This window comes from Gymnoscopelus braueri (assembly GCF_963280865.1).
Source record: "Gymnoscopelus braueri genome assembly, chromosome: 6".
Classification (NCBI taxonomy): Eukaryota; Metazoa; Chordata; class Actinopteri; order Myctophiformes; family Myctophidae; genus Gymnoscopelus; species Gymnoscopelus braueri.
The window spans coordinates 48,629,859-48,652,429 of NC_137607.1; the positions used below are offsets into that span (position 1 = coordinate 48,629,859).

Here is a 22,571-nt window from a genome sequence, read left to right on the forward strand (position 1 = left end):
GTCTTCGCCGAAAATAGCCAATCTGAGCTTATAGAGCTGCTATTTTCACCTATTAGTTTTTCACCCAGAGTAGGGACACTAGGGTTCACGTGGGTATAGTGTCCATTGACAGAAGTGAGAACAAGCTTTTAAGTAAGTGCAATCTATTGCTCCAATACTGTTGGGGAAATCGGCTTTGGCAAAAGAAAGTTGTTCGAAAAAGTCCCACTGTAGTCTGTACAACTTTGAGGCATGTCCCTTCCATCCACTTTAATGTCCTTCTGTGTGTCTGCTTCAAAGTGCAACACAGATAATTAAATCTGTGTGTGTATCTGTGTGTGTGTGTGTGTGTGTGTGTGTGTGTGTGTGTGTGTGTGTGTGTGTGTGTGTGTGTGTGTGTGTGTGTGTGTGTGTGTGTGTGTGTGTGTGTGTGTGCGTGCGTGCGTGTAATAATGAAGCACACTTATATCTCCTCCCGTTATTTGCGTGATCCTTCCATAAAAGCGTATACACAAAGGAGAGAAGACAAGCAAGAGAGCACATTACGCTTCCAGGCCGCTGCAACTGATAAATAACACAAGTGTTTGTAGGCAAAGAATGCATTCGGAATGAGTGGCAAAAGGCTTAGTAAATCTGCCCACAGAGTTGATTCCAGTAAAGCAACTCTTAAAACTCTGCTACTCTTAAAATGCAGTGTGTGCTGTTGTCTATACAGTCATTCTGCAAGCCTGTTTAAAGGACGACTTAACCCATTTTCAACCTATCTTCATACAGTTCTCATTGGTCTAATTGGTCCTCACTAATGCTCATGATAAAATGGTAAAAAAAAAAAAATCTACTCGGTCTGTGTCTCATAGGAGGGCTGTGGACACTTCAGAAACCCGCCTACCAGTGACATCATCGTTAGGCAGGTTTTTTAAATACATTTTTTACTAACAATGGCTTCCATTATAGCATGCTAACTTTCCAGGAATAGAAAGCCTGCCGTTTCTATTAGCTTGGATTCCCCATTGATAATGTCACTGGTAGGCGGGTTAAGGTAAGGTTGAAAATGGGTGAAGTCATCCTATAACCACATGAACCCTAGCATCCCTATTATTCTGTCAATCGTTGAAAATTGCGAAAATAGGCAAATGCGAAAAGTAGGAGATCTACAACTTCACAACATATTGTGTTACAACTGCTTGTAGATCAGCTATTTTTTCATACAGACATACAGTAAGATCAATCAGTCAGTCAGTCAGTCACTCACTCACCCATCCGGAAGGACAGGTAGCTAAATAAGTTATCAGGAAATCAGCCAGTCAGTCATGCAGTTTGTCCTTTCAAGAGTGTGCTGCACCAACCTAGTTTTCAGTCTCTCTGGATGTCACATGTCAGACAAACAACTAAGCAACAGCCCTTCATCCCCACAAGAGTATATCATACTGGCAGGGCTTGATTTGCTGGGGCTGAAGGGGGGAATCCATGCCTCTATTTTGATACCCTCTGCTGGTCATTCATTTTTATTGCCGGTGGGGATATGTTTAATTCCTGCTTCTAAGTCCGACTGAATTAAATATATGTATTTCCTTTGGGGAAATGTAGTCTGATATGCTTGAAATTTAAGATAAGTTCACATCACAATGTAACAATTTAATAAAAAATATATGTAAGAAAGACATGTTCTAAAATCAGATTTTTTGTATTCACTCAGGTGAGCAGGTAAATCTGACTTTTTCTGTCATCTCAATTAATTAACGTGTTAAATGGTTAGAGGTCTAAGCATTAATAATAACAAGTTTACAACTTCACACATGCTGACAAATCTAACATTGAAAAAAAAAACTGAATTTCTTTTACAGCATTAATAAAATGCCATGACAGAGAGCACAGCACTAGATACAGTGGACAATGTAGTGCACTGAAGAAGAGGAGCCCTACTTTGATATAAATAAGAGGTGGCTGGCGTCACCGCTGTCCGTCTCACCTTGGTAGTGAGGATACAGATACAATCCATCCTCAACTTGCAACTTTCACGGAAACATTCCTCCGCTGGAACTTTCCCAGTCCTCCTCCGCTCAGCCACTCGCTACCTTTGGCAACATCTTTCTAACATCTTTCCTCGTTTTCCTCCTTTATCCCTCTATCTCTCCCTTTCCTTCGCCTTCCTTCCCCATCTCCCCTCCAACTGTCCTGCATCAGAGCAGCTATAGTGTACTCTCTCTCTCTCTCTCTCTCTCTGCTAAAATAGATATGAAATGTCAAAAAAAAAAAAAGAGCCAGCTGTCCTGGTGTGGCTTCTTTCCCTTTGGTTTTCCCAGCTGTTGTCTTCGCTTTATGGCAGCTGTTCGCGCTTTCTGACCCCAAACGGTGCAGTACTCACTCAGTACACGTAATCACGCACACGCGCAAACGCATAAATGCACACACAACACTTACATGCAAACATGCTGGCACAAACACAGATACCCATGGAAGATATACACACACACACACACACACAAACACATATGCATAGTATGTATGCATGCATAAACGTAAACGTGATTGATTGAATCTGAATCTTGGAAACACACACACACACACACACACACACACACACACACACACACACACACACACACACACACACACACACACACACACACACACACACACACACACACACACACACACACACACACACACACACACACACACACAGGGTGCTCCACTCTCCCATTTTTATCAGGTCAGTATCTCTCTCTTTCTGTGTCTCTCTCTGTTTGGCAGAAGTGGAGTCTGGAGAAGGAGCAGCAGCAGCAGCACAGGACTGGATGCTCTACTTTTAAAGGCTCTCAGTCCTCACTAAGTTAGAGGTCCACATGAACCCTACACACACATTCATTCTTATGGATTATCTCAAATATCCTAAAGGTTTTATGTACCTTGATGGTTTTCCTGATTTTGTTAACTCCTCAGAGTTAACTCCAAGAGTGTACCAAATAGACAGTTACGGGTCCATTTGGTTCAATTTGTGCACTCATAGCATTACACCATTACAAATGGATAATTGAACACTGAGGATGTTACTGTGCATTATGCAGTGACGATTGATAGGGACTACGATTGGTTTGGAAAAACTGCAAACTGTATGATGCCTTTTCTACAGAAACATATCAGCATTTCTGAGTCTGGTGCACTAACGTTGTGCACATTTCCACATGACAGATATTATTACTGCAAAACCTGGAGGAAGAGCTGTAGATTTGTCATAGAACTCTTGCTAAAAACAGGTCATTGCTGGTGAAACAAGTAAGAAGCAACATGAAGATCAAACCATTACAGCATTAGGTCATCCAAGTCAGTCAGCCTGGACACAAGGGCTGTATAAGCACCATATTAGAACTACTACTATGATAGAAGGCAATATCTGCAGCCAGGAGATATTGCATATTGATGTGTCTGTCATATTAAATTAATAACCATACTAATATAAGCCAATGTTGTATAAACACAAACCCTCATAAAAGACTTCCGACCAGTTCAACCAGATCAGCATACAAAACCAGTTAACCCACCACCCAGCGACGCGCAAAAGTCTCACTGACAATATTTTGGAGAGGATTGATCTTGACATTATGTAATGCAAATATGAGCCAATGTTCAAACCGCTTTTCCATTACTATGAGTATACTGTAGCTGCTACAGTAAGCTGGAATAATTACATGATCCACTCTCTGTGTGATGATGAGTACATTTCCCCACCGTAAGAACCATAAAGTATACATGCAAATGTTTGAAAAGCTGACATTTTGCAGCTACAGTGCAAGGTTGGTCATCCGGAAGCATTTGTTGATCCAGCACTTTATCAACTCACCTGATGATAGATAGCGCACAGCGTGTGTTAGCACTGTGTGTTTTCTGTTCTCACACTGTGCAAAGTGTTTATGTTTAAGCAGGGTTCTTCACTGTAGACACGGTCTACGTCTTACCTTGTTGTTGGGAGTCTGAAAGTTAAATTGTGGGGTTGAGACTGTTCTGGGGCTGGCTGGGCCACGGCTAGACGTGGTGGTGCTGACTTTAGCTGGACCGGGGCTGGTTGGACTGGAGGGATGGAAGGAGGGGGTTCAGATCAGATGGGCTGTGTGGAGGAGCTCGCAACAAATACTTTACTTGGAACAAAGGAACCCACAGTTAAGGCCCTTGCACACAGTATCCACTCACGAAAAACAATCAGAAAATGAAAATGTGCAGAAACGAGTTTGATTCCTGCATTTTTTTTGGACACATAAAGCAAGTATTGATCAATAAAAAATTGCATCAGAGTCTGTGTGCAAGGGCCTTTAAGTAGCAAGTGAGAAAACATTCAATATGACTACTTTGACTTCTCACTGTAATAATGTACTACAAACATGTACATACATGTATTTTATATATTTGCACCGTAATACAGACTCAACACATACACAACACTTAACACGTATTTACATTGATACATTTCTAGTCCGGTTTGCTTTTATGTGCAACTGTTCAACATATTAATTTCCTAATGTACTCAGTAAATCAAAGACAAAGTTTGTGTGTACAATACATACCTCAGCTGAGGGCCTTTGGGTAGGGGTCCAGATGTTACTGTCGGGCTGGGGGTGCTGGGGAACACTTTGCCCGGACTATTGCTGGTGTTGGGACTACTCGGTGAGCTAGAGCTGAGGGCTGATACTGCTTTAGCAGAGTCCTGGTTGGTAGCGGGAGCGGTAGAAACCGATGGAGGGATGGTGACTTTAGGGAGGGCTGTGGCGCTGGCGACTGCATCTGGACTAGGACTGGGGCTGGGGAGGGTTTTGGGAGGGGTGGTGGGAATAGCTTTGTCCGGACTGGCGGGAGAGACAAGGCCCTGGATGGTACTGGAGACGAGGGCTGAGACGGCACCAAGGCTGGAGGAGGGGGACACGGGGCTGGCCTGTTCCCCGCTTGTGGTAGGGAAGGTGGTGGGCGATCCAGGATCTGGCTCGGCTCCTTTTGATGAGGTGGAGGGTTCCACTCCATTGGGCGTGACCGCAGGAGAAGAGGGCGGTGACTTGGAGGCTCCAGGAGGAGGCGGGGCACGGTACTTGACTTTAGCTGGCTGGACCTGGGCTCCGTTGGACTGTGTTGGGGAGGAGGTCACCGTTTTAGCATTGGGGGTTCCAGGCGGGATAGGAGGGGCAGGGGACTTTACTAAGTGGGGTTTGGGGGCAGGTGGCCTGGGCTTGACAGAGCCTCCTGAGGCCTGGGGGATAAGTGGACCAGTGGCTGGCTGTGACTGGGCTAAGATCTCTACTGGCTGGGTAGAAGATGTATCTATCTCACTGTATGGATGGTCTTCAGTGTATGGACTGTCCTCCTGGAGGGTCAACTCATAGTATTCCTGGATATCTATTTTAAAAAAAAGGTGAGAGGTGAATGAAAACATTATATATGTTTTCCTCATATGATCTTTCAAGATGAGAAAGATCTCTTATTCCTTTATGATTTTAAAACCCATTCAGAGAAAAGCAACCAAAAGCAATCTTCATAGAGACAATGCCAGTAACTGTGTATACAATGTATGTCTATGGGGTTGTAGTCACCAAGGCACCCCCACCCCAACCAAAATAAATACATGCTTTATGCTTTCTTGATTCTATATCATTTTTCTTGTCCATGTCCCAGTTGGTCTGCTGATGCCCTCTACAGATAGCATGAGGTTACTGCTTGTTCAGATGACAGGGTGTACTGTAATGTCTGTAAAAATCCCATCCTCACCTCCCACCCTACGAGCATGTACATACACACACACACACACACACACACACACACACACACACACACACACACACACACACACACACACACACACACACACACACACACACACACACACGCACACACACACGCACACACACACACGCACACACACACACACACACACGCACACACGCACACACACCATCTCTTCCCTTTTCTCTGTGGCTGTTCTGTTTGCACGTTGGATTAGGAACCACTACCAAAGGTATTGTGCAAGAATACAAAAACTGGACACAGTGATGACATGCAGTCAGGTATTCACACAAAACCTGTAGGTTTGCACAGAAATATGGGTGTGGGAATGGAAAACAAGCGGGTGGAATCAGGAACTAAGAACCTGTTTACCTTCCTAGCACATAACTACACACTGACTGCTAAGGGCAAAATTTTTTTGTAATTCTCCAAGGTTTCTACCTCTTAAAGCTGCAATAAATATGTATTGTTGACATAACATTACCAGCCATATCTGCATGCACCAGCAAAATCAGTCCAGACTCTAATGCTGCATTCACACTAGCAGTGACAGACTTTCATTTTCAATGAAAGCCAGTGTCACAAAGCTACAAACGGATGCCCGACACTTGTCAATGCATGACGGACGTGACACGCTACAAAACAAAACGTTGAACTAGCTTCCACTTTTTGTAACGCTCCAATGACACGGTGAAGCATCAATCAAACATATGTTTCTTTTCACAATTTTCACTCCCCTTTTTTTCTCCCAACAATTCCTGCTCTGTTCTGCAAATTGAAGAAACGCTTATACTTGTACCTGTGCTATTTTAAACCTAACCTTTTCATTCACTCAGTGAAATGAAACGGTGACTCTGCAACAATGCAGCTGGTCACGCTTGGCCATTTGTTAGCTTTTTGTAGCTTTTGTCGCCCCTGTGCATACAGCATTACCTCCTCCAAAAACTTTGGGTTCCCGTCCACTAGCTCTTGCCAGTTGAAATAACTTAGTAGTACCTCTTTTGCTCTTTAAAATCTATTCACCCCCTCCCATAAACGTTTCTCACAATGGTCGATTAGCAGATTACATCTAACTGAATGGCACTTTCAATGATGGGTATCCCTACAAAACATAAATACCAATTTAATTTCTAGATAAATTTAAACTAAGTATCACTTGGCATAACACTTTGGCTACCATAGTGTGTTATGTGCGTGTGAACATTTTTGATAGACAATGGGACATAGGAAGGTGTTGCAGGTGAAGGGGAAAGCTGGCATATAATCTCCCTTGTTTGGCGGTAGGGGCGCATATCGCACGATGGCGCTTTACAAGGGATTTATACTCTTTTCTCTCTCTTTGGACCCCAGGAAGAATAGTCTTCACTGTGGTGAGGACTAATGGGGATCCGTAATAAACTAAACAAAACTATAATCAGGAAGTAATGGTATACTTGACACTCCTGGACAACAAAAGTTTTAATTATTGTTCCGAGTTAAAAATCTGCCTAATTTGATGAATAGCCACACAGCAACAATCAAGAGTGTTCATTCAATGTAACACTCTAGATTTGCTGTGCATGGTTTGTAGCACTGAACACACTGTTCCAGTCTCTCAATACCTTTTTTGCCCTTTAAAAGGGAGGCAGGATACAGCAATGACTACCCAAGTAAATAAAGGGTGATCTGGAGTCAAACAAACTGAAAAGAGGAACTGCCTGAAATATATGTACTGGAAAAGTGTGTTAGCATAGTCAACATCTGTTATTGGTATCCCTCTTAAATATTAAAGTTAAAACAAAAGGTTTTTGTTAAAAGGTTAAAGCTCCATATTCTGATAGTAATCATTGCTATAAAGTGTTTGTTTGGTAACAGGGGTCTTCCCATCTCTCCAGCTTTTTAATAAACCAAAAATACATTTTCAGGTGGGTGGCCAAATTTCTGCCAATCAGGAGACAGTACCATTTTCAGCTTAAATTTGATAGTGTTCCAGTTCCAATTTTGTCTGCTGATTTCTTATTAGTGTCATCACTTCAAATTACACTTGTTTATCCTGTATCCTGTTTTCCAAAAAGCTAGAGAGATGGGGAGACTCCTGTTTCTGAACAAACAAACTCTATATAGCAATGATTCATTGTAATGGGCTCATACCCAATCAGACATTGACAGTACATTAATATTATTATATTGTTATGGTATTGGGTGTTTAGCTGGTGCTCTTACCTTTAACTACTTAAAAGTATACATGGCTGCGCAACTTGCTAAAGGACACATTTGATTTTGTGAGAATCTACCAGGTTTCTTTCAGTTAGGAAATGGGCTCTCAAAGCAATACCTTTGTTGCATATCTGGTTATGAAACACACTGTTGACTTTACCTCCTTTTTTTCCGTTAGGTGTATTAAGTGTCTACTTTTCGCATGGTGGACTGTTAGTGTAGCCTACAGTGGGTTATCTATCCTTATAAAAGCATAAAGTGACATAATATGGTATTGGGAAACCATAAAATGTAACACCTAAATAAACACCTTCTGTCTATCTTGGCTTACACTCGGCAAGGGAAATGTTGTTATTGGGATCAAGAAAGTAGAGACTGATGTGGGATTTTTGAGACAGATACCGTGTGTGTGTGTGTGTGTGTGTGTGTGTGTGTGTGTGTGTGTGTGTGTGTGTGTGTGTGTGTGTGTGTGTGTGTGTGTGTGTGTGTGTGTGTGTGTGTGTGTGTGTGTGTAAATCTAAATTCAATGACTGGGCAAAAACTGTGTGGAAACAATTCAGAAATCAAAGCAGTGGGTGTAGGTTTGTTAGCACTGGGTTTCTCCCCTGTTCAATCCAGATTCAATCCAATACATTGAATTTAGATTTCCCCAGATGTATCAGTAGGTGTATATCTAGCTACGCGAGACTACTTCATTAAAAATACACTTACAACTTCAATAATGGTTTGACTGATCTGTTACAGTCCTAAGTGAGTGATTTGTTGTGCATGTTTGGATATGGGAGACATAAGTCAAAACTCAAAAGTTCAATTCCTATGCATATTTCACATTTTATTTTCATATCTGTCATGTTTTGTGGAAGGCAATGTATAAGGCCTCTCTCCTTAAAGTGCCTTTAAGTAGGAGGAGCTAAGACACAGACACATGGCTGTGCCCGGGCGCCACCCCTCGCCCATTACAGTAGTATTGTCCAGTATAAGAGAATGTGTCTGACAGAGACAATGTCTGGACCTGATTCTCTGTACATTGTCTGAAGTTCATTTGTGAAAACGGCTATACAGAACAACGCTGTTCTGGACGCCTTAAAAAAGGAAAAGCTGAGCTGCTGGTGATATAAGTCATTGTAGCATTGTCTAGACTCTAGCCTACAATGCTGTGCGTCTAATATGCAATTAGCCCACTTAGACACGTCTTGCTGGGTTTAAACACTTAAAGAACCTAGAATAAATAGATAGGAAATAAGCACCCTTCTTCCATAGCCTCAGCATACCTTGCCTGAACACTTTCGCCCAGCAGATAGCAAAACATCAGATAATGTGTGGGTGGTGGTGGCAGACTGACAGTTGAATAAAATAATGTGGCTAATAAATTGCTTTTGCAGCTGCAAGAAGATAAATCAAGATAAAGTTATATGAGGCAATATTTTCATCATTCTATAATAAAACTCAATTTAAAAGAGAGCGGCCCATCTTTATTTTAGATGTTACTGACAATCATACCTTTGGGATTTCTAAATGAGCTCCAACTGAGCATAGGTAGACAGAAAAAGAGACATACAGCTAGATGGATATAACCAGACAGACAGACAGACAGACAGACAACTAGACAGACAGACAACTAGACAGACAGACAGACGGACAGCCAGCCAGCCAGCCAGACAGACAGACAGACAGACATTCTTACCAAGCAAAGCATTGAATAGCTGGCTTTGGAAGACAGTGATGACTCTGTCCACGGACTGCTGCAGCTGGCGGTCTTCCACTCTCTCCCCCTGCTGTTTAGTCCCGTTCTGGTTCTGATCCCTCTGTTCGAGTTTGGCCCGGTACTGTTGGAGCAACCCCAAGGCCCGCTGAGCATCTGAACACAACAATGTAGGAAACAAGAACACATCCAACATAACACATCAACAATGGGAAGTAAACGATGCATTTGTTGGACTCCACTCTAAAATTTGCAGAGTCACTGCACATTTTAAACTAAACTATAGCAGTGGTTCTCAAACATTCTCATGTCAAAGACACCCAAATTGATCTGTATCAGGCCATGGACCCCCATTAAAAATATTTTGTGGCAGAGACCCCCATGATAGAAGGCTTGTCAATAGGCCTGATGTGCCAAGATTTGTCAACATTTTTCTAAACTTAAAATAGGACTTAAGAGTTTAACTGTTCCTCATTTCGAAGTTGGAACCCCCTTAAGGTCCCCGGACCGCACTTTGAGAACCAGCGAACGATAGAATTCAACACTGGTCACGTTTCAAATCAACAACCCGTCTACAGAGTAAAATAAAAACAAAGGCTACTTAAGCAGCAACATAACTTATAATTTATACCAGTAGGCTAGGGAGGTGGTTCTCATCCTTTTCAGACTGTGACACCCCAAAATAATTTCAACTGGGGACCCCCCACCCTGACAATTAGCACTTGGAATGTAGGAGTTGAGGCGTTACATTTAGTTTGACTCTGTTCCACAGATAAATATTGTGAAAATAGCAGATCTACATGCTTACAATGCCTAACAATTTTTGCCTCTTATATTATTTGACAATTTGGCCAATGTTTGACCAGTTTTCATTGTAGTTTGTTTATTACTTTTGATGCAGTAATGATCTTTTTTCCTTTTCCTTTTCTTTTTTGTCACTTCACTGTCATCTGGGGACCCCCCAAAAAAAATCATGTGGTCCCGAACCACAGGTTGAGAACCACTGGACTAGAGTAGGCTACTATTATAACGCGAGCTAATAAAGCGACACCTTCGTACTAAGGAGTTTATGGTTGCTTTGGGGGACACATGAGCATCTTTGAGGCGAGTTCAAAATACACCTGCAACTTTGTCCGAATAGAAATAAACAAACTATAGCTCCAAATGTGTCAATGTTTAACTCAACAGCTTATCATCAAACTAACCCGCCTGGCAACGACGTAACGAAAAGTCGGCCACAGCTGATTTCACTTCACGTCTGATGACAACCAATAATAATTCACCAGCATCAACGACACTGTAGATTTTGATGTGTTTTATTGTAAAAGATTAGCCTTCGATCAAAAAGACTATCATATGTAAATTATCGAGTCTGACTTTTACTTTCGAATCTATGATAGTCTTGGGCTTCACCCCCTCCAACAGTCACTGGACATCCGCGCGGAAAGCCCGTACTTCTCCGTACATGTACAAAGAAAACATATAAAGTGCTGACCCAGTAGCCCTGGATGTTAACTCGACATTCGGACAAGTGTGCAATGTATTAGTCCGTATTTTTCAATGGATCTGTGTTAATCCCGTCTGTGTCGGATTCTGTCGGAAGTTCCCTGTATTCCTCAATGGACTGTAGTGACGGGGCGCATCCGGTGAAAACCAGCATTACACTTGTACATAATGTAAACAGGAAACAAACGAGGGGGGGAAATGGCGTTCGGCCACAGACGGGATTAAAACACATATCTATTGAAAAATACGGACTAATACATTGCACAAAAATTCCGAATGCCGAGTTAACATTTGTGGCAGCCAGGTAAGCACCTTGCATTTTTCATTTGAACATTTCATTGAGAAATGCGGGATTTACCGGTGAAAGTCCAGGACGCTCTGGGGGGTGCAGCCCAAGACTATCATATATATGCAAATGTCAAAATCGATCAAATACATCTATGATAGTCTCTTGATCCAAGGCTAGCAAAAGACCACATCTTGTTTCCTACACCAAGACCCTACAACAGAGGGGAAAGGACAGAAAGAGAGAGAGAAATGTGTTGTTTTTACCTTTCTGTCGGACGGGCATGGTGACAGACAGCTACTATCCACGGGTTGTCAGCTGAGTCCGTGTTGTTACAGATGTGTGTCCTGTCCCCAGTGTCCCGGGACGGATCTGACTGCCTCAGAACTGTGACACACCGACGACACAAAACTAATGGTCCCTCCTCTGTTTTTTTGTCAGGAAAATAAAGCAATATTTCCACAACTACGCAAACTTCAAAGGAGCCGAAAAAAGCCAAACGCTGGACTTAGAACCCTCTCTCTCTCTACTGTCTTTCTCACTCTCCCTCCCTCTCTCTCTCTTTCTCACTCTCCCTCTCTCTCTCTTTCTCTCTCTCTCTAGGGATACAGAAGTTTGGTGAGACTATAGTGTCCTACGGACTATTGCTTCATTCCGCTGAGAGGATCAAAGCGCTGTCAAACCGGTTATTTGACAAGACCCGTGTGTGTGTGTGTGTGTGTGTGTGTGTGTGTGTGTGTGTGTGTGTGTGTGTGTGTGTGCGTGCGTGCGTGTGTGTGCACGCGGGCGCGCTGGCGTACACACACACACACACACACACACACACACACACACACACACACACACACACACACACACACAGTGAGTCTCATACCTTTGAATAGTGCCTTAAGACACAGCACGCACGCACACACACACGCACCTGACTAGTCCCCAAAAGACAACATGCACAATACTGTACTGTCTGTACACACGCACTCATCTCAAAAAGCTGTCTATTGAAGTAGGCTTGAGAGGCTCTTGCTAAGCAGCTTGTGTGTGTAGTTCAGAGCAGGAGGTATTGTCATGATAAACAGTATATTGTGCTCAGTGGATAAAAGCCAGCCTTTTCCTGTCTGTGTCTCTACAGTATACTGGATCTAAATGTAATCCACTCAACCAGTATCAGACTAGCTTTGAAGCTAGAGAGGCTGATTATCACAGGCTCCCAGCCAGGTGTGAGTGTGTGTTGCATGAATACATGTAAAGCCCTCCATCCCCTACTGTCAGGATGCTGTTAAAGAAAAAGTAAAACAAAACAAGAAAGACAGATAGATATATATAATGGTGTGGCCTCCCCATGCAACTGAAAGGGCTAAATTAATTAGCAGTTATCTGGCTTACTTGGCTTGAATCCCACTCCATATAATAGAAATTAAAACATTTCTTCAGTCTTACTGTAGTAGGCTACGTTGGGTATTTTGAACAGTGCCTACACATCACCAATGATGTGCTAACATGTTAATGTGAGCTTTGAGTGGTGATAATGTTACCTAAGTAACTATAGGCCTTATTGTGGGTTGTAGGAGTGTGAGCGGAGCTGTGATTGGCCTAGCCGTATGAGCTGAGCTGAGTGGTTTGCTGTATAAGGAGGGACACAAGGTAAGGCCCATTGTGCGAATAAAGTAATGCTAACATAAAGGTATCTAGATAGGCAGGTGGGTACCAGCAAGAGTGAGAGGGAAGATGTATAGGACGGTACTGTGGTAGTGTGCTGTGATCAGCCACGCTGTATAGCTTGGAAATGGTGACACTGACGAAAAGACAGGAGGCGGAGCTGGAGGTGGCAGAATTGAGGATGCAACGATTCTCATTAGGAGTGATAAGAAATGACTACAGTAGAGGATCAGCCCAGGTTAGAAGGTTTGGAGATAAAGCAAGAGAGGCGAGGTTGAGATGGTTTGGACATGTGGAAAGGAGGGATGAGGGGTACATTGGGAGAAGGATGCTGAAGATGTAGCCTGGGATCAATATCTTTTTCGGGTTTATGATCCGGTCGGGAGCGGAAGTAACCCTACGTCACCAGGCGCGTCATCCGCGTCATCAGGCGGCCGGAACCCGCAAGCCTCACCCTCCGGTAACTCCGATCAAGGGTCAAGGGCATTGTAATAGGGCCTACCTAATAAAATCCTTGATGCGGCGTAGTTTCGCTTATTTTTAAAATACAAAATAAATATAAATGTGAGTGTACGTTCCGGAGACTATTTAGCGTCTGTCTACCTTTGTTATCCAACGGGGAAATTCTATTCCATTTAAGTAAGGATTGGGGAAACAAACGGGGGGAGCCAAAACAAAGCGGCTCCGCCAAACCGGAACCCGCAACTTCCGGAAAAGGAATTGCTTTGTTTTCACGCCTAGACCGGATCACACAGGCAATTTAATAACGATTACCAGGCTTTCCTCCGAGGTGGAAAGATTGGTGATGTGAGGTTACTGAAGATGTAGCTGCCAGGTAAGAGGAGAAGAGGAAGGCCAAAGAGGAGGTTTATGGACGTGGTGAGAGACGACATGCAGTTGGCAGGAGTCACAGAGGAAGACGCAGAAAACAGAACCAGATGGAAACTGATGATCCGCTGTGGCGACCCCAATGGGAATTAGCCGAAAGAAGATAGTCAGGCAGGGATCACGAGAATGTTCACTACAGATGCTTATCATGCTTCTAAAATGCCTACAGTCAGGCAGACTGTGTGGGGCAAAACAGGAGAGATAGAGTGGGTCTGTGTGCACAAACAGGCAATATAACGTAATAGATTGAAGCAGACAGCTCTCACTCTACTTTTGTAAAAGGAGAATTATGGCGGAAAAGTGGAGGGTTTGGGAACCATTCATGCTGTGGCTGCAGTAATGCAACTGGAAATGTTCACTTTTGTAGAGAGACCTAATGCATCTTTTAACAGATCGGATCATTATGAAATGTCTGAGCATGAATTTCCCACTGACGACATTCAAGCAAGTCTCCAATCGACTTAAAACGCAAGGGTTCATTAACAGGAGTCTGCATTCTGCATTACTCTGCATTCAGTGGGAAAACAAAAGGCTACTTTCCTCAAATAATAAACAACATTAGTACGGTTCAGATCCATGAGTTAATTCACACTATATGCCATGTCAGACCAGGTCCAGTAGTTAAAAACTCTGGCCCCTCCATACAGCTTAAAATAATCTATTATTTATTTATGTATGTGATTATGTATTTATTTATGTATTAATTAATTCATTCATGAAAGCCGGAGTATTACTGAGAAACACCTATTTCTGCGGAGGAAATGGCTAACTATAGCCTATAGCTATAACTTTAATCAAATTGTATATTGTAATGGACCTGGTGGTGAAAATGTTCAGCCTTTTTTGGAGGGGGGGGGCAAATTTGTGTGTGTGTGTGTGTGTGTGTGTGTGTGTGGTGGAGTAACCAGAGAAACGGCGTATGTTTTCCGAATTCCTGGCTTAACCAGAGTAGGCCTACTCAAAGCATCCTGGTTTCTTGTGTGCATGTAAACATGCTGAATGACTAGGTAGTAGTGCTTGCTGGGAAATGCATAAATATCATAACAGCACAACTGTTGTGCAACTGCACTACTGTTTTTACTAAACTGTTTGATCTCTGTGTGAAAAAAAACAACTTCTATCATGTTCTAATATCAACAAAGAGTTAAAAACTAAGGTATGTTTTGTCAGTGTAAAGGTAGTCTTAGTGAAGAATATACTTCGGGGAAACCCATTTCCATGTGTGTACCGTTACTGTTCGTGTAGCTGTATACATAAGAAGCTGAGCCACTTTGCTGGTGTGAGGACCATACACTCTGATGACTCTGGTGGCATAATATTGTACATACATAACATAACTACATATAATAACACAACCATGAAGACAAAGCATGGGTTCATTGTGATTAACACATCTGCAATCTGCGTCCTTGGGTTCATGAAAGGCGATATATAAATTCAATTACAATACAATTCATTATTATTATTATTATTATTACATGCCTGTACTTGTATCAGTTTAGGCTTGAATCCCAGAGGTCCTTCAGTACTGTAAGCGATGTATACAGCTGAGAAATGTGCACCACTGGCTCATATAAAGTGCTTTGTTACATCTTGTAGAAACCTCTGAGCTCCAAATATGTCAACTTATTATACAGACTGAAACAAAATAGTGGATTTCACACAGTCCCTGACACAATGTGTGTCTGTGTCACCACACTGTAAGCCTACATGTCTGCTGCCTACACACACACACACACACACACACACACACACACACACACACACACACGGACACACACACACGGACAGCCAGCAGCTGAATACAGGTCATGGAAATGGTCTGTTACTGTCATTGATTACACAATCACAATCAGCATATTGATTGATTTGGACAGAAGGAAAACTGTCTACAGTACTATATATTTGTACATTATAGTATCTGTTACACATGGTGCTACACACACACTAACACAATAAACAAAGATCATGACATTATATGTGGTGGTGTGTGGGAGAGGATTTATGCACGTCTATGTGTGTGGGTTGTCTGGCCGTCAAACAGATTATTATTTGTGTTCAAGGCTGTCTCTCTGTGTGTGTGTGTGTGTGTGTGTGTGTGTGTGTGTGTGTGTGTGTGTGTGTGTGTGTGTGTGTGTGTGTTGTGTGCGTGTTAGGGAACGAGAGAAAGAACAAAAGCGCATAAATCTGCAGTCAGTCAGTGCACAGTCAAATCCTGGGTGCTTATTTAACGCCCTGTGTACAAAATGGAACCAGATGAACCCTTACTGGTCCTTTTTGTTCCATTTTGTACACAGAGATAAATGAACACTCGGGATTTTGCAGAGTAGTGTGTCCATATGAGACTGTGCGCGTGCATACGTGTGCGTGTGTGCGTGTCTATGGGTATGTGTGTTACCCTCCATTGTTAATTGTTTCTCCGTACCCTGGTCAGCAGGGCTGGTCTTCAGAGGGCCAGGCTGCATGGCACAGAAAGCATTAACCAGGGTGGACAAGAGTAGACATGGTGGGTTGACAGGCCTGCCAGCTGAAGCTCATATTAAACCCACCACTTAAACCAACTACTCTTATTAACCCATTAAGACCTGAGGCCGATTCTACAAATGTCAAACTTTTTAGTGCCAAGGACCCCCATAATGATATGTATTTGGCCGCGGACCCCCCATCTGAAAATGTTTTGTGCCAGGGACCTCCAGAACAGAAGATTTGTGTTGAAACAATTCAAAATTATTAAACATTTTTCAAAAACTTTCAAAAATGTAACCAAAAAATAGCAGATGTGCAAGCTTGCAGCACGGCACGAAGTGACACTATGCGAGCTTGTAGATCTGCTATTTTTGAGAACCACTGTTCTAAATCCTAAGAGTTTTTTTGAAAAACTCATGTTGATATATATCTAGCTAAACTCTAAAATGACACAGATGCTTGTGGATCTGCTACTTTTGAAGCTTTTGTGTGACACTGTAGTAAGGTGATCAAGTAGGGCATTCATTTACAAAACACAAAAGTATGGAGATAGGCGGTTTCTGCCCGACAGTAACGATATCTATCTACAAAGCAAATTGTGCTGGAGGCCAGCAGAGCCAGGAGCATGGGGCAGCTAGGGGCTTGGTGGAGCTGGAGGGCAGAACATTTCATCAGGAAATGACCATTGGCTCAGCGTTTAAAGCACACATGAATGAGCTTCAGTTCAATGCACTAGAAATGTCCCAAACATACCATCGTCAATCAATGAATTTCCTTGTTAGCGTTGCAGCTAAATTATGTGAACAATCCTAAAAAGGTTTTAACCCATTAAGACCCGAGGCTGATTCTACAATATGCCTTCTAAATCAGTAGTTCCGTGCCAAGGACCCCCAAAATGATATATATATATATGGCCGCGGACCCCCATCTGAAAATGTTTTGTGCCAGGGTCCTAAGAGTTTTCTGAAAAACTTGTGTTACATGACACAGATGCTTTCCCGGTTCTAATGGGTTAAATCGCAATGCAAAGCACCATAATACTATCACATTATTATAAAGGCTATATGGCAAGTACAACATCATGGTATTTTATATGCCTCAAAAGTGTGTGCTATATAACCTTTTCATTTTCAAGTCCAAGACTTGACATGAATCTGATATGAATTTCTCCCTAGACATTATCTCTTGGAATAAAAACCTTTATACAGCAGCAGTAAGCCCCAGGACAAAGATCTATCTTTGTCTTGTCAGCTATGTGTCCACTTCTTCTGTTATCTCCTCTATGGAGGGCTGAGGATCACACATATAAAATATGACAGACGTCAGATATCTTTTACTGGAGAGGGAGTGGCAGAGGGAAAGAGAGAGAACTGAAAGAAGAGATACACACAGCCTAGTGTACAGATGGAGCCCAAGTTACCAATAGTGACATTTTTATTATTTGTACAATAGAGACTTTAGTACATTATTCAAAACACCTCTTATATACTGAAAAAAATGGTAACGTCCCAAAGCACAAAATGGCTCCAGTATAATCGCTGCACAGCATTTTTTCCAATTTTATACATATATTATTTTTGTAAAAACTGTATCTTAAATAGTATGTACAGATAGCGTCTGCAAAATGCAATCTAAACACATGATATATTATATATACTTCGGCAATTACATTTCTCTGCATTAATACTCAACTTAAAACTGGAAGGATGTTTTTCTTTTTAATAAATAAAGAAATAAATAGCTTCATTAAATCATCACTAAAATCTGTCCAACTTTATAACTCAAAAGCAGTTCTCTCTTCGGAGGTCAAAGTACTTTTGTCACACAACAGAAGAAGCAGCATTCAAGTTGGGTAAGGTGTACTGTAGGTACTGCAGAAAGCATGAGTACATTCACAATCAATATGAATCATTTCCGGTTGGATTTCATTCACAGCTATGTACAATGACATTGTCCTCAGTATCACTTCAGCTCCTTACAGTATGTAGTTTAAACACATAGAAAATGACAGTTTTTATAGTCATATACATATATATATGTATATAATATATATATTTGTATAACACAAATTCACAATTACAGTAGAAATCCATTTTATACAGTTAGATAGTACATGTGTAGGTCTCCAAGTCGTACTGTGCGTACTTTGATCCATAACTTTTTTTTATTTTTTAAATAGTGTCCTTATAAAATATCACAATTTTTTGAGCAAAGCTAAGGTATATCAATATATTTATAAAGAATTACCTGAAACATTTAGTAAAAAATAATTATATTATCAAACCTTTTTCTCTGTTCTCGCCACAATATCTTTGATATTTCAAACTAAGTCGTTTTGGGATAGCAGGGTGGGGTAGACGGTAAAATCACCAGTGTTCATTTATCCATTTGTAATTCCGAGAGCGTACAAATGTATCCATTTGTACACTCTCTGAGTTAAATTTACACTGAGGATTTTTACTGTGTATCTCTATGATTAAGCCAGTCTAGGCTCTCTCATCCAAAGGACTGTGGGGCTCTTCCATTTGCACCATTATGCACCCCCATTTAAATTAATTGAACCTAATGCTTAGTAGGAGGAGCGGGGTTCCAAAAATAGCAACAGGACGAAAGTGTGACGTCAATACAAAAAAAAGAGGAAAAAAAGGACAGCGGAGGATGTTGTCCTGCTCTTAATGAAACATCAGATGTTACACAGAACAGAACAAAAATCACCGCCATGAAACACATTTCAGACAGAGGCTGCATTTACACAGAAACAGGACAACAAGACTGTTATCTCTTTGGCTCCGGCTACACTTGTCATTTCAATGCAGTATTTGAGGTACTGATCTTAGCGATTCACTTCAACAATGAATCAAGCCTGATTTATACTACAGCGTACGACGGTGTCACACATCGAACATAGTCGATCTACAGCTTAACAATGCGTCGCGCTGTGAGCTCGTAGATCAGCTATTTTCGTTGTGCGACTCCATCATACAATACAACTGAATATAAATTAAGCATCAAACTGCCATATCCACACTTACCCTGAAAATGTATATATTCTATGGCTTTATTAATGTATTACTCTCTATTTACTCTCCATCTTCATCACTTTACTTTGCACATATGCATCAGACTGGCATTCACCATGAGTGCCTAACTACAATGAATCTTTTTTGAAGATCTTGCACTTATAGTTTACCCTGTTGTTTGAATAGACCTCATGTCACTTACTCCCATCTTGCACTTTGTGTCACGCTGGATAAGAATGTCAGCTAAATGTAAAAATCTTAATGATAGAAATGCCAACAAAACATCTATATATCTATACTGTATGTAAGTTAAGGGGGGAAGGCGGATTTGTATTCAACATATAAACCACACTTAAAAGTATCTGAGTGTGACAATGTGTTATCTTACAGAAACTGCCTTGTGGGTGGACGGTGGACCGTGGCTGGGCATCACAAACGTAACATGCCCATATATGGAGACCACTTTAACTAGAGTTTCAGGCCTGAAAATCTAGTGATACAAAATCACATTGAAACAACAAGTTTGGCCGCAGTCTTTGTGCCCCTTCTCCTGGTTGTAAAAAGGGTAATCTGTGATTGCATTTTATGTTTCCCTAAAGAGCTATGCCAAGTAAGGAGAAGGAGACAACCGCACAGTGTCTTCGCTTGCTCAATAAAGAAAACACTTTTATTTAATATAGCAACGTTTCGGTCAAAGACCTTCCTCAGGCATGAATTGAATTGGAAGGTCTTTGACCGAAATGTTATACTATACTAAATGCTCTATTAAATCAAAGTCTTTTTCTTTGTTGAGCAAGCGAAGAAGTGTGCGGGTGTCTTCTTCTCCTTGCTTAGTGTCTGTTCCACCAACGCACCTGTCGCTTAACATTGATCAGGTGAGCAAAATACTTTGTTTACCTAAAGAGCTATGCCAAAATCAGATCTGGACCACAAACACTGATCACAAGCTCTGATCTTTTGATTATGTGTAAATTCAGCCAAAGAGGATTAAGGCTAATTTACACTTTGTTGCACAGTTGTTAGTATAAATTAAGCCTTACTAATTCAAAATGGCACCAACTATATAATTATTATATAGTTATATTTGTCACTGCAGTTCAGTGGTAGTACCTTTATGTCTTCTAGAGAGAAAAAGAGAAACCGTATAGGTGGTTTACAGCCAAGATGATTGGCTGATAGACACCAACCAATGACATGAAAGCATGCTGTGACTTCATCACACAATTGAAACAGCTAAGGATGTGATACGTGGACTGTCTTTTGCACTAGAGAAGTTCCCAAACCACGCCCCACATGGTGCAAAAGACATACACGCAAATGAGACATCAGTGATAATGCAAGAATATACAACTTTGAAAAGATGGCACAAATAATGTGAATAATATGACAGAGTGATTTGGTCTACATTAATGTCAAACTCATGAACCAATATAGAAAATAGCTAGGCCTTTTGTAATGGTGTTTCAAAGGGTTAGCTATTACTACAGAAACCATGTTTTTGTGAGTGTGCATATGTGTGTGCGCGTCTCTCTATGTGTGTGCGCGTGTGTGTGTGTGTGTGTGTGTGTGTGTGTGTGTGTGTGTGTGTGTGTGTGTGTGTGTGTGTGTGTGTGTGACATGTAAACAATGTCATAATTTGCTCTCTAGATGGCACTGCAGCAGCTTTGGCCCTGATGAAATACTCAATAGGCAAAACTTCCAAATATTGCTTTAGCTCTTTCAAGTCAGCACAGCTGTGCAAGCAAACACAGTTAATTCAAACACAGAAAAGCTAGCAGTGATGGACTACAAAAACTGTACTTTTTCTTTCTTTTTTTTTTACAGAAAAGCAGAGATGGTGATCTAATCTGTGTTTTAAAAAAACTTTTCCATTTGGAAAAATAATTATCCCTGTATGCTCATAGGAGAGAATTAAGAACATCTTTTATCAACAATAATAATCATAATCATAAACCATTAGAAATGTTTGCCTGCTGTGTGCCTAGGATCTAAGGGGAGTGCGTCTCTAGAATGTTGTGATTCTATATGTACACAAGGCAGGATGTCTAAGAATTCTATACATGAGAGGCAATGATGCCCTGTCGAACAGAAATGAATAGATCAGAATTGAGCAGAATACAACAACGGAACCGAACAGATCAGATTAGATCGTATCAGATCATATCAGATCATATCAGATCATATCAGATCAGGACAGATCAAATCAGGACAGATCAAATCAGGACAGAACAGAACAGAACAGAACAGAACAGAACAGAACAGAACAGAACAGAACAGAACAGAACAGAACAGAACAGAACAGAACAGAACAGAACAGAACAGAACAGAACAGAACAGAACAGAACAGAACAGAACAGAACACATCAGACCATTACAGAACAGAACGGAACAGAAAAAAGGAAGTGTAAAGAAGCAAAATATACCTCAAACCTAACCAACAAAAATAACTGACCAACAAACCAATAGATTAGATTGCTAAGTAACTAACCAACCAACCAAGGAATCCAAGTGCTAACAGCACAGCAACTACAGCAGCCCTGTAGGAGCCTGCCAAGTGTTCTAGAGTCTTTCTGTCCATCCATCCATCTATCAAGTCACCCACTGCTGACAGACAGACAGACAGACAGACAGACGGACGAGCCGATATGTTTCCTATGGTACATTTGGCACTAGTATTTGCCCTTGGTCCAGCAATAGGCAAATGAACGTCTGTGTTTTCCTCTAAAAGGTAAAAGGCGGCTCATGTTCAGTTCCGCAAGCCTCCAGCAAAGGGGGGTGGGGTGGCGATGAGAAGAGAAGCGTTGGATGTGTTTTGTTAGAAAACTATTTTTAGCGTGAACTGCTGTCTCTCAGAACCACCAAATCCACCGTCCGCTGGAAACTCTTCAGCAGAGAGACGGCTGTCTCATGCTCCATGTGTAAAAAACTATGTCCATTAGCCTGCAAGGCAAACACGCAGCACAGTCAACAGTATGTGTGTGCGTGTGACGTGTGTGCATGTGTATGTGTGTGTGCGTGTGTGATGTGTATGCATGTGTAATGTGTGTGTGTGCGTGTGTGCACATGTACAGGAGTGGATCTTTCCATGTTTCCGTGCATGTGTTTGCGT

General features: G+C 41.6%; 1 protein-coding gene across 2 annotated transcripts in view; it reads right to left on the reverse strand.

Annotated features, from left to right (window-relative positions):
* LOC308087474 (disks large homolog 4-like) overlaps positions 1–11,998 on the reverse strand; it is a 155,051-nt gene extending 143,053 nt beyond the window's left edge. Inside the window, exons 1-4 of one of the 2 annotated variants that reach the window (XM_080431360.1) lie at positions 11,699–11,998; positions 9,623–9,796; positions 4,539–5,358; positions 3,936–4,047 (exon numbers count right to left, since the gene is read on the reverse strand). In XM_080431360.1, the coding sequence (XP_080287486.1) occupies positions 3,936–4,047; positions 4,539–5,358; positions 9,623–9,796; positions 11,699–11,717 (1,125 nt within the window). In that variant the 5' untranslated portion in view covers positions 11,718–11,998. The remainder of the gene's footprint in view (positions 1–3,935; positions 4,048–4,538; positions 5,359–9,622; positions 9,797–11,698) is intronic. The other variant, XM_080431361.1, reaches the window with a different exon arrangement.
* Positions 11,999–22,571: the final 10,573 nt, after the last annotated feature.